The sequence below is a fragment of the Humulus lupulus genome, unplaced genomic scaffold (assembly GCF_963169125.1).
Source record: "Humulus lupulus unplaced genomic scaffold, drHumLupu1.1 SCAFFOLD_486, whole genome shotgun sequence".
Lineage (NCBI taxonomy): Eukaryota > Viridiplantae > Streptophyta > Magnoliopsida > Rosales > Cannabaceae > Humulus > Humulus lupulus.
Genome location: NW_026908737.1, coordinates 1 through 11,866, shown reverse-complemented (window position 1 = coordinate 11,866; position 11,866 = coordinate 1). Strand labels below are relative to the sequence as shown.

The following is an 11,866-nucleotide window of genomic DNA, read 5'->3' as shown; positions in this document are numbered from 1 at the left end:
GAAATTCATAAATAATTATAACTTGACATCCAAACACAACTTGCATTTTAAAATACAGTGTAATTACTCATATATGTAATTACTATACAATTGTTTTCAAACATGCCCTTATTATTAATTAAATTATTATTTATTTTGTTTATTTTTATAAAAAACACGGAATTCTCGCCTCAAAACAAAAAAAGTTAAGCTATTTTTTCAACATTTAAATGACTATTTTGCAGCGACAATTTCAAACAAATTATTTCAGAGCCCACTCATCATCTTACCAGATCCTCCACAAAATCGTCGATGTTACCTGTTGCCATGAATGACCTTAACGTTTAATTTTATATACTTCGAATGAAGGACAATATTATAAAATTTTCACGTTATGCTTTACATGTTTTGAAGTGTGATTAAGAAGGTAGTAAATCTAATTAAGCTTGACTGGGAAGACACTATACAAATTATTTAACTAACTTTAGGTAATAATAATACATTAATTAACTAACAATGTTAAATCCCCACTAACTAGAGTTGCCGTTTCTAGTACACACAAGAAGAAGATTATAATAATATTTTAATGATTATTGAAAGTAATTACACCCAACAGATATATGGTAAATGAAACTGGTGCGTTCGTTGCTAGATGGTATTAACATTAAGGGCGTGTTTAAAAGTAATTGTGTAATTACTGAGTAGTAATTATATATTTGAGTAATTACACTATATATTAAAATACAATGTGTGTTTAAATGTCAAATGGTAATTATTTATGAATTACTATTATCATGTTTGGAAAAATAATTAGTAATTACAAAAAAAAATCATATTATGTAATAAATACCATTTAAAATCGATCCCTAAAAAATTGTTTATTTTTATAATAAGTTGCAATTACTGTTTATGAGAGTATTGAAAAGTATTTATCTCGTGTAAATTGATGGCATGGGTATGCTTAGTAGTCAACGTATTTTATCCTTTCTTTATTTTATGTTTTGTTACACTTTATTTATATTCAAGACTGAAAAATATATCTTACTAAATTTTTATTTGTACAAGGATGGAAAGAAGTTTACTACTGGCAATATATTGATAAATGTACACCGTTCTCTTCTTGCTAAATGGACAGTTTATGCGTTTTTATACCAACTCTCAATTGTCAAGTTTTTCTTCAAATTTTATCGAAAATAAAATAACAAGTTACACTGTGACTGGTCACAAAGAACAATGAAGCAAAGCCATGCAAAAAACATAAATGCATAATGATTTTTATGTAAACCGTAATTTTGAAAATATAAATTTTAGTATATATATATATATATATATATATATAGGTTTATACATTTTTAGATTCTATTTTTTTGTCTCATTACTTATTTAAACTCTATGTTTTGACAAATTATTTTTTGGACTCTATATTTTATAAAATAGTTCAAATAGACCCCTAAACCCATTTTTGATCAAAGTTTTTTGGACCAAAATCACAAATAATTCATCAAACTAACAACTCGAAACAAAAATATAGTCATTCTGTCTAAGAACTGTGTTGTTATACTCAATTTTTTTTTCATCAAATTCAGGTTTATGGGTCTATTTGAACCATTTTACAAAACATAAGGTCCAAAAAATAATTTGTCAAAATACAGGATCCAAATAGATAATGAGATAAAACACAGGGTTTAAAAAAGTATAAACCCTACATATATTTATATATATATATAAATGAAAGAAATTTTTTTCATAAATATATAAATGAAAAAATCCCAAATAATAATCGATCGATGTACTATGTTTTTAAGTGGTTAAGTTTTCATTATTAATGATGGTGACTTTTTATTAATTATTATAAACTTTTCTTAACATGCTATTTGTTTGAATTTAATATTAAAGAGTAGTTGAGTGTTATCATGTGATATAAAAGGTGTAATGTAACGAGTCTCAAGTTATCTTCAGCCAAAAAAAAAAGTCTCAATTTTTTTCATTGCAGTAGGTGATCCATATGGCATTGTTGGATTATAAAATGTTAGATATTATTTCCATTTGTCATTTAATCACAAGTTATTTGTCAATTCATAAGAAAGTAAGTTGCCAAACTATTATTTTGGAAATTGTTTGAAACCAAAAATAAAGCAACTTATTTCATTTCTCACTAATTATAATTTATGAGGATTCTCCCTTATTATCATTTTTAATTTCCTATCATGTAGTAAACTTTATTGCACTCATTATTTTTTTAAGATTTATTCTATTACTAAATTAATCCACGATTATCACATAATATACTATTTATGTTAATTTCCCAAAGAGGAATGAGCAATTTATTTTTGTCAATGTGACCCAAATTGGCCTGCTAATTCATGATCAGCCAATAAGACAGCCCAATCCAAAGCCCACATATCAAAATTGAGCAATGAGTATATAAATATATATATATATATATATAAAAATATATCAGTCTCTCCATTTATGAACTCTATCATAATCATTAATACTCAAACCACTTGTACAATATAGTGTCAATAATTAATTAATACTAATTTTAACCTTTTTTTTCTTTTATATACAAATTTTTAGGGGAAAATAATAAAATAAAAGCAGAATCTTAAAATGCACAAGCAGTTATAAAATCCTTTGTTAGCTTGAGCCAATCTAACAGCACATTGGTAATTTGTTCATATATAGAAAATTACAAATAAAAAAAACCAACTGAATTGCTAGCTAGAGTGAAATACTTATGCCTTTCTATTCTCATACTCTGATCACTTTGAACACTTGTTTTTTCTCTTCTGAGCAGCATAGCAGCAGCCTCATTATTAGCAGCCTCAAAGTCCATTGGAACTTCTTTCACTCCCTCCTCAAACTTCATCATCATCTTCTAGTGATGATTATCATTCATAATAATCACAGCTGAAGATTTATTCTCTGAGACATTTTCATGATATCCGAATGTATGCGGTCGCCTCCAATATCTTTGCCACTGGCTCCAGCAGCCACCCTCAAAACATCTTCAATCAAAGCAACATTTCCCATGATGTCAACATGTGCACCACTCTCCAAACCCCTGCCCTGCAGCAGGCTCGATGGCGCTTTGTGTCGGTACTCTCTTATGTAAGTAGCTATGCCGGACGGGTTGAATCTAGTCTTTCCTCGCCACCCTTTGGCACACATGAAGCCTGCACTCAAAACCGGAACACTCTCATCACCATCCACAAAGTATACTCCATTCTTTAGGCAGCTGTCTGCTTGGCCATCGGCCGAGCTATCTATTCGAAAGGGAATGCTCTTGCACTTGCTTGAAGGAGACATTTTATATACATATGATCTTTCTGTAGGGATTCCAACTCCATAAAGAGAGTAAATCTCCATATCAGGAGCATGAGGTAGCCTGTAACAGACATTTATAAGGTTTTGTGCTTCAATTGATTTCAAAATGGTTATGATAGCCAATGTAAACTTACTTGGTTTCAAGTGGATTTGACCAGTACTTGTAGTGTGTGTACTTAGGATCATCAAGATTATCAGCTATTCCATGAGAGAAGTGAGCCTCGGCCCGTTGCATCAGTTTCGGAGCCACAAAACGCAGTAAATCAAAGGCATTTTCAGCTGTGTAGGCCTTGTTTTCAGCTAATTTTCTGATGTTTTCTCTGCTTACTTCATCATATTCAGTCCAAACCTCACCACTACATGATAAATTAAGTCCAGTTGAGGATCGCATTTGGAGAAGTTCCTGCCAATAAATTTTTAGAATCATACTTAATACTAGTGCCACATTTCTGTTACAATGTAAATTAATTTTTCGAGCAAGTGACCAAATTCAACAATTCTATGTACCTTCAAATCAGGAGGAGGAAGATGAGAAGAAGGAATCTGTGATGCTGCCTTTCCAAAAGAGATTATTCTTCCATACTTAACAGGCTCTTTTATTCGAAAACCTCTACCTCCATCACTGTGATTGAAATTAGTGTCACTTGAAGAGAGTTGTTGTGTATTTCCTCTCTTATCCAAATCACAACTAAGTCCTTCCTCAGGAGACCAATCTAAATTGCCCCAAATAGTATCTCCACCTTTTGGCAATAATGAAATGGTGGAATCCCAAGTTCGAGAAACTCGCATAAGATGTTCAAGTGTTTGAAGGCCAAGAATGTCATAGTCTAAAACTCCCGGAGCCATAGCCCTGCAAGGGCCAAGAGTTCAAATTCCATTATAAACTAAAGATAATAATATGAGTTGCTCCCACAAAGTCCTTTTGCTGCTACTTATACTTTTCTGATGTATTGAAAACAATATAGCCAAAGTTCAAAATATGAGAAAAGGATTGCAAAAACAAACCTGAGAAATGCCACATCTTTACCCTCGGCCGAAAATAGGTTACTTACAGCCTTTGGAACACCAAGAAAAGCTGGACCAATATTCATGATTGCTTTGATGTGCTTGGCACACCAATCTGGACCACCACCACCTCCCATAGGTGGAGGTGATTCAACCCATTTCATGAAGTGAAGGAAATAAATGACCCCCATAGAATGAGGCACCACCACCACTTTCTTATAGCCATTGGTCACATACATGAGCTCAATTTTACTCTTCAATCTACTTAGAGCTTGGTCCCTAATCTGCATTGTTCCCGTTTGAAAAAACACATATCAGTATTCTTTGTATTGACAATGAATATGAGAAGCAGAGTTACATACCTCTGTATTCTGAAAAGATAGTCTCCAATCATAGGCTGCCATATACATGTCCTTCCCTTCATAACCAATTTTGGCTAAATTCTCGATAAGAACTGCCCAAACAAAGTAGCCAGGAGCAAAATAGTCAGCTGCAACAAGTCCTGAAACCGCTCGGACTCGAATCCCAGGCGGGTCGAGCCCTGTTTCGTTGTGTAGTGATAGGTGTTCCAACCAACACAATGGCCTAAAAAAATTCCACAAAAGGGTTCAAAAATTCAGTCCGATTTGAAACTAACAAAAAAAGTCATTTACAAAGTGTAATTTTCAATCAAATTGTAACTCATTCAAGTCTTAGTTGACAGTACTAGTCTAGTAAAATAACCACCACTATCAAAGTCAATATCAAGTAGAATTTGTATAAAGAAAAATGTCAAACCTTTTGAAGATTTCAGTGAAACTACCACCCCAAAGCCTCTTACGAAAAAGTCCCTCAGAACAAGGCCTGCCTTCCCAAAGCTCAAGCCCACCAGTGACTATGCCAGGGACCATAACAACAGGGTGAAGTGGTGTCAAGCCCTCTCGCCTGAGCCTCTCCCCGGGCGATTCCGGTACATGAAAACCAGTTATTGTGGGTGGTAAACTGTGGTAGAGAAACAACAGAAGCCACCAAGTGGTACACAAATACCCAATAAACCAGCAACAACTATCTACACACCTCCATTCCTTTGGTTGCTTCTTGCTCCTCTTCTTCTTATTCTCCTTATCTTCATCTTTTAAAACGACACCGTTCTCATCTTTCTCTTCATTCTTTTGGGTCGTCGTAGTACAATGAAACCCTACTACTGGCTCCACAAAGCAAAGCTTCCTAAACCGAAGAACGGAACCCATGGCCCAAAAGCTTTGAACTTTACACATATAGAGAAGAACAAGAGCAACCCATCAAGACAAAATACGAGACTAAGAGGCTAAGCTAGGCGTTACGAAGAGCAAGACCACGTGGTAAAGAAGAAGAAGAAGAATATAGGAACAGTAAAAAGATATGTAATGGTGTAAGGAATCATCACAACCCAGGAAAAAGGCAGAGAAGAATCGAGAGAAGGAGCAGCCGATTGAGGCTGGGCTAGCCTAGCTTCTTCTGCTGAAAGTGGGTGTTGTGGTGGGAGCAAATAAGACTAGTAAATTCAACAGCACTGACTCTCTCTCACACCTAAGCTATGCCTTGGTTTTGTGCAACGACACTTGTCTAGGCATTTACATGCAAAGTTTCCTTTTTTATAAGCTGGGTGTGTGTGTCACCGTTTCGTTTTGGTGCAGAGAGTGAGACAGTGTGGCTCTGGTTTTTCCAAAATGTTATGGCTTTGATTTGGAGTGGAGTGGTTCTTTGATCTTCACGTGGATCAATCGTAAAAACCTTTACATTGATTAAACCTCTGTTTTAGTCCCGGTAAAACAGGGTAACAATTTGTCTATATATATATAAATAGAGTATTTACCTTAACTTGTTCGACATTACATATGATCACGATTTGTGTAATTTATTATTGAGATCTCATATTCAAATTAGAAACATTTGAGATTTAATATTTTCCCGAATAATATTTTAGATAAATTATTTTACAAAATAATATTTAAAAAATTATTTGCCGAAAACGATTTTAAGAAGGGTTTATTCCATTTTAAGACTTTGTGTTTTGGCCATTATTTGTCTTGATTTTGTGTTTTGACAAATTATTTTGTGTATTCTATGTTTTGTAAAATTATTCAAATAGACTTATAAATCTGATTTTGATGAATAAAAATTTGAATATAACAACACAGTTCTTAGGCAGAATGATTATATTTTTGTTCTGAGTTGTTAGTTTGATGAATTATTTGTGATTTTAGTTCAAAAAACTTTGATCAAAATCGAGTTTAGAGGTCTATTTGAATTATTTTAGAAAACACAGAATCCAAAAAGTAATTTGTCAAAATACAATATCAAAACAAATAATAAGTCAAAATACAAAGTCTAAAAGTACATAGACCCTTTTAAGAAATAGTATTAGTAAAAGGTGGGAACAGAGATGGAAAGAGAATCCAAATGTGGCATTTTGGGTATATGAACACATGGAATCAAAAGGAGTAACTAGTGAAATTAAATTTTTTATAATGTTACTTTATTAAATAATATATTTTCTTTTATTTTTATTGTTATTCTGTAAAACAAAAAAAATATTTAATTTTGGCCAAATAGCCTTTCAGATGGTGTTTAGAAATTAGAATTTTCAGCACTTTGTCGAGTATGTCACGAAAATTATTTTGTAAAACATTATAAATAAATTAAAGCTTCCAAACCTCATTTTAAGTCCCAATTGAACCCAAAAACCATCTACATATGTCCTAGGCATCATAACCCAAGTAACCATAGACAAAACTCCAATCAAATTCTCAACATTCCAACTCCAAAACCCAACTGAAACTCAAATGAAAACAGAGCAAGAACTAAGATTTTAATAGCCAGAAACTCACCTCAATCTCAGCTTACCACCCTCTTCAATGGTAGAGCATAACCCAAAACCCTCAAGGCTTGGTTCTCTAGCTTGATTCCCCAAATTAAGCTCAAAAATTCAAGGAGAAAAGGTGGAGAAATGGTGCACGGGAAAAGAGGAACATTTGCTCTATTTTGGTTACTTCCACAGCCATCTAATGGCTAATATATATCCTTTAGGGTGAAAAGACTAAAATACTCTTAGGTCATTTCAAATCCTCTTAAGGCCACCAAGGGCAAAACCATCATTTCCCGCCTATTTCGTTAATCATAATTAACATCATCCAATTCCTGTTATTCTCAATATTCTTAAATGTTAATAACTCATATTCCATTACCCTTTAATTCCCAGCAATGTTGTAATCACCAAATTACTCTGAGACTCACCTCGAGCCCCGAAACTAACTCTGTTATGACCAAATTGAAAACTTGCATTTCATGATCGTCTCATGCCGAATGTGTAACGCCCTGGATAGCCAAGACCGTTACACTGTGTATTTATAAAGGTGCAGGGCTTGCTAATCAAGTTAACTAGTTAAAAACGTGTTTGCTAAAGTCATTAGTGCGCTAGGGTTAAAAGGTTTTGGTTTCAAAAGATACTTTTTTATATAATTAAACATTTTATACATGGGATCCCAAAAGAGACAACATCAAAAAATCTGTTTACAAAATTTCCAGTGTATAACAACCACTAGCCATTCTAAAGGAAAAACAGATGTTTATGGTTCTCTTGTCCCTGTCTCCCCTCAACTGTGGCGGCTGAGCAGCTATTCATGTACATTATGCTCCCAGAGCTCTCCGAATCAAGGCTGGTCAAGCTTGCCCTTGCCTTTACCTACACCACGAAGCACCCGTGAGCCAAGGCCCAGCAAGAAAGCGTAATATCATAACACAGGTACTGATAATAATCGTAAACTCTTTAAGCATGTCTAAACATTTAGCAATCTCTAATAAACATGTAACTCATTGACATAACACATGAACTCACAAGCTAACACTTAGCCATTCAGCATATCATATTCAATAATCAACCACAACAACCAGATTACACAATAAATAGGGTCGACACCCTTAGGTCGCACCCTCTGTTTACCCCACTGACTCCGGCCCGCTTAAACCGAGCTCAGTGCATAATAACCTGTCCTCAGCTACCAGTGGGCGAGTCGCGCCCTGAGAGCTAATGTAAACTCCGACACTCTTAGGTCGTTTGTCTACTATTTATATGGTATAATACCATCATCTATAGAGCATACAAACAGAGGAACCCTTAGTCCCATTATGAATCCACAATCAGGTGCAGCTTTCTTACCTTTAATTTCCAAACGCTTCGATTACGAGAAATTCCCTTTGAGCACGATCTGTCTCCCGAGCCCAAGCCTTTACCTAGTCACAACCAAGATAAGGGATTCAATTAATATTCGAATAAAGGTTTCTGGGTGAAGTTCTAGCTTCCGGGACATCGAATTCCACCAAGCACGGTGGTGGAATCGATCCCGAGAACCCTAGGTTAGATTTCCGCGCTTAAAACCTTCAAATAACCAAAAATTCCATTAAGGGTTGCGCCGTGGCCCGCCCCTTAAAACAGAGGCTAGGCCTCTCTGACCACAGACACGCACCACGGCCCTGCCCTGTGGTGCCGCGGTGCTTCCCTACTGCAGAGCCTCCTTGGCTCTTCTTTGCTTCGCAGAGCCGCGACACTCTAGAACAGAGCCGCGGCCCAGCCCCTCGTGCCCAGAAAATCCACAATTTTTAACATCCCAACCTTGCTCAAAACCACTCCAAACCATCCTAATTCCAAAGCCCATTGATCACAAAACTTCTAACATGATTCTAGCAACATAATCCAGCAAAAACCTAGCTTAGAAACTCATTAAAATCCCATTTTAATTTTTGAAACCCAGAAGCTTAAAAACATAAAAACCAGCCATGAAACACCATAATTCAACCATTAGATCATAAATTCGAGCTTACCTCCACTGCAGAACCACTTCTCTAAGCAAATTCTGAGCTAACTCCCAAGCTTCCTACCTTAATTCAACCTTGAAATTAAGAACCTAAGAACTCTTAGATTCCAGCCCAAAAACCTCATATTCAACTGATAAAAAATGAAATTCAGTGCTTACCTTAGCTTCTAGTTTGATTCCCTAGCTTCCACTGAATTCCCAGCCAAATCCCATTAGTTTTTAGTGATTTCCTTGAGAGAGAAGGAGAGTGTTTAACGCCCAAAATGTGCTACACTAAGCGGTAGTTGTAGTAAGATCGGGCGGTCGATCCACAAGGAGGTAACCTAAAATCAAAAGGTTAGTAGAAAATAACACAAAAAGTTAGTAACAAGAAGTAAATAAAATTGTAAATGGAAAGAAGTTTGAGATTTTGGTATTGTATTTTTTATAAAGTGATGAAATGAGATAAGTGAAATAAATGTAAGATGTAATCAAGAGTTTGAGAAAATGAAAGGTTTCAAGAATCATCCATATGCTTGCTTAGTTACTTGGTTACTTGATTTACAAAAATACACAAGTAAATAGTTCACATCCCAACATTTACTTGGAAAATCTAACATTAAAGTCCATATTCTTTTCTAACAAAAGTCCATTTGAGTTATAAAGTTCTTTACTTTAAAAGCACAAAGTTAATCTTATGAAAAATCTAAAAATGACAAAATACCCAAGGGCAATAATGCAATAGAAGATTAGACATAAAATTATGTATCAATATTACTTTTTCTAATTAGAAGCACATAGAAAGAGCATGACTAATCATATATACTATTAGCATAAGTAAATAAAGATAGCAAAATAAAGATAGAGATGAAAGAACATAAATAACTCAAATATATTACATTAAGAACATAGTAAATCAAAGTAGCAAAATAACATCACTTGCATATGGAATCATTCCTAACCTTCCTAGGAAGATTAGGCCATTATGCTCATGATTCTCACAAAATTCTAAGAAGAAAATATGAGAAGAAAGTGAGTGGAAATTTTGCTATAGTTTATCTACTCTAAAAATTACATACCAAATGTGAAGAAAGTGTCCCTATTTATAGATGGGGAAAATGACTAAAAAGAAATTAAACAACAAAATGAGGTTTACAAAATAAATCTGAAATATTAATAATAAAATATGATTTTGAAAAATCAAATCTTATTATTAATATTACCCTAGTTATTTTTGTGTATAGTCAAAATGCTCTTTTTCTAAAATACCACAAAAACATAATCTATAAAGCTCAAAATAGCAATTTACAAAGCCCAATACCCACAAAACATGGCTGGTGACACAAGAGGGTTTTGACCCATTTTCAACCAATGAGAGAGTGCCACGTAGGCAGCCTTGGCTGAAGAAAATGCCTTGGGCCTTGATTGGGTCGTTGGGTGCCTTGGGCCTTTGGACATGGAATGATGAGGGGCATGTGATGTTGTTGAGAAGAGAATTGGGCTGGTCACGTTCACGTTGGAGTGAAGCTTGTCGTTGGAGCTGCTGCTTGGGTGCATGGTGTGTTGGGCTTTCATATGCATTTGGGCCTTTGTGGAATGGTCACGTTAACATGCTGAAGGATATGCATATATGTGCATATGGGTCAATGCAGGTGGAAAGGAAGCTGAATGGAATTTAAGGTTGGCAGGGACACGTGGTGCAAGGAGGATGCATGTGGCTGTAGGAATCATGGGCCTGTGTTGGGCCTGGAATGAAAAAGAGAAGTTAACTACAATAATATTATTTTTCAGCTCTCATTTTTCAAGTTTAATTCTTTTCTTTTCTTTTCTTTTTCTTTTAATTAGGCTCAAATGCATTATAATTCATATAAAATATTTTTAAATTAAATTAAAACTAATATTTTCCATTTAAAGAATATATCATAATAAATTCAAGAAAATATTATTCAAAACTTAATTTAATTTGAACTTAAACTTGATAAAATGACATCTTTTGAGCACTAATCAGAGAAAGAGAGAGAGAGAGAGAGTAGGGCCGGTTTCTAATGTTTCCACTGTTTTCTAAGTTTTATCTATCTATCCTCAAGCAATTAAACCAATCCCAAGGCTCGGGGTACCGGAAACGTCCCCGAGGGAAAAATGGTAAAATTCCCCAGTATTCTCGCCTAAACTTCCTAACCTCAGATATATCTCCAATTATTTATTTCCATGACCTGATAACCCAAATAATCATCTAGTACCTGAAATACCCCCTTGACTTGCCCCAAGTAAAATATTAGGCCCCGTTGTGACTTCTTGCTAACTAGCTCCCTAGGATCGCCTCAAGCCGCATGCTGCAGATTTACCCACATGATAATGTGGTTCTCACAATTATAGCATATAATCACATTTGCATTCATATAACCATACAAGCATGCTTATCATATAATCATGCATTAAATTAATAAACACACACATAAGCCACTTATGCCCTCCCGGCACACTAATCAAGGCCATTAAGCCATATTAGTGATTTTGGGTCGTTACATAATGGCTCGAACAAATCAACATATAATGTGGTATTAATCATAATTCACCCACATGCATGAAAATACACAATCACGCCCTCAACGGGCCAAATTACCAAAATGTCCTTATAATTAAAAATGGACCCATATGCATGCATTTATCATCATATTATAATATAATTCACATAAACATGCATATAATCATTTAATGGCATAATAAATCAATTATGGCCC

At 34.6% G+C, this 11,866-nt stretch overlaps 1 protein-coding gene across 1 annotated transcript; it reads right to left on the bottom strand.

The window, feature by feature from the left end:
* Positions 1–2,544: 2,544 nt before the first annotated feature.
* LOC133811142 (putative phospholipid:diacylglycerol acyltransferase 2) lies at positions 2,545–5,991 on the bottom strand. The gene is made up of 6 exons (XM_062246140.1): positions 5,092–5,991; positions 4,677–4,899; positions 4,315–4,598; positions 3,817–4,159; positions 3,444–3,712; positions 2,545–3,370 (listed from the first exon to the last, which is right to left on the bottom strand). Exons 1-6 carry the CDS (start codon positions 5,568–5,570, stop codon positions 2,887–2,889), a joined length of 2,082 nt encoding a protein of 693 aa, XP_062102124.1. The 5' UTR covers positions 5,571–5,991; the 3' UTR covers positions 2,545–2,886.
* Between the last annotated feature and the right edge of the window lie 5,875 nt (positions 5,992–11,866).

Excerpts from the sequence above, each read along its gene's own strand:
- LOC133811142 (XM_062246140.1), bottom strand. The coding sequence starts at position 5,570 with ATGTGTAAAGTTCAAAGCTTTTGGGCCATGGGTTCCGTTCTTCGGTTT. Across the intron at positions 4,900-5,091 it reads TTCACTGAAATCTTCAAAAG|GCCATTGTGTTGGTTGGAAC; the intron begins GTTTGACATTTT and ends GAATTTTTTTAG. Across the intron at positions 3,713-3,816 it reads TTCCTCCTCCTGATTTGAAG|GAACTTCTCCAAATGCGATC; the intron begins GTACATAGAATT and ends ATTTATTGGCAG.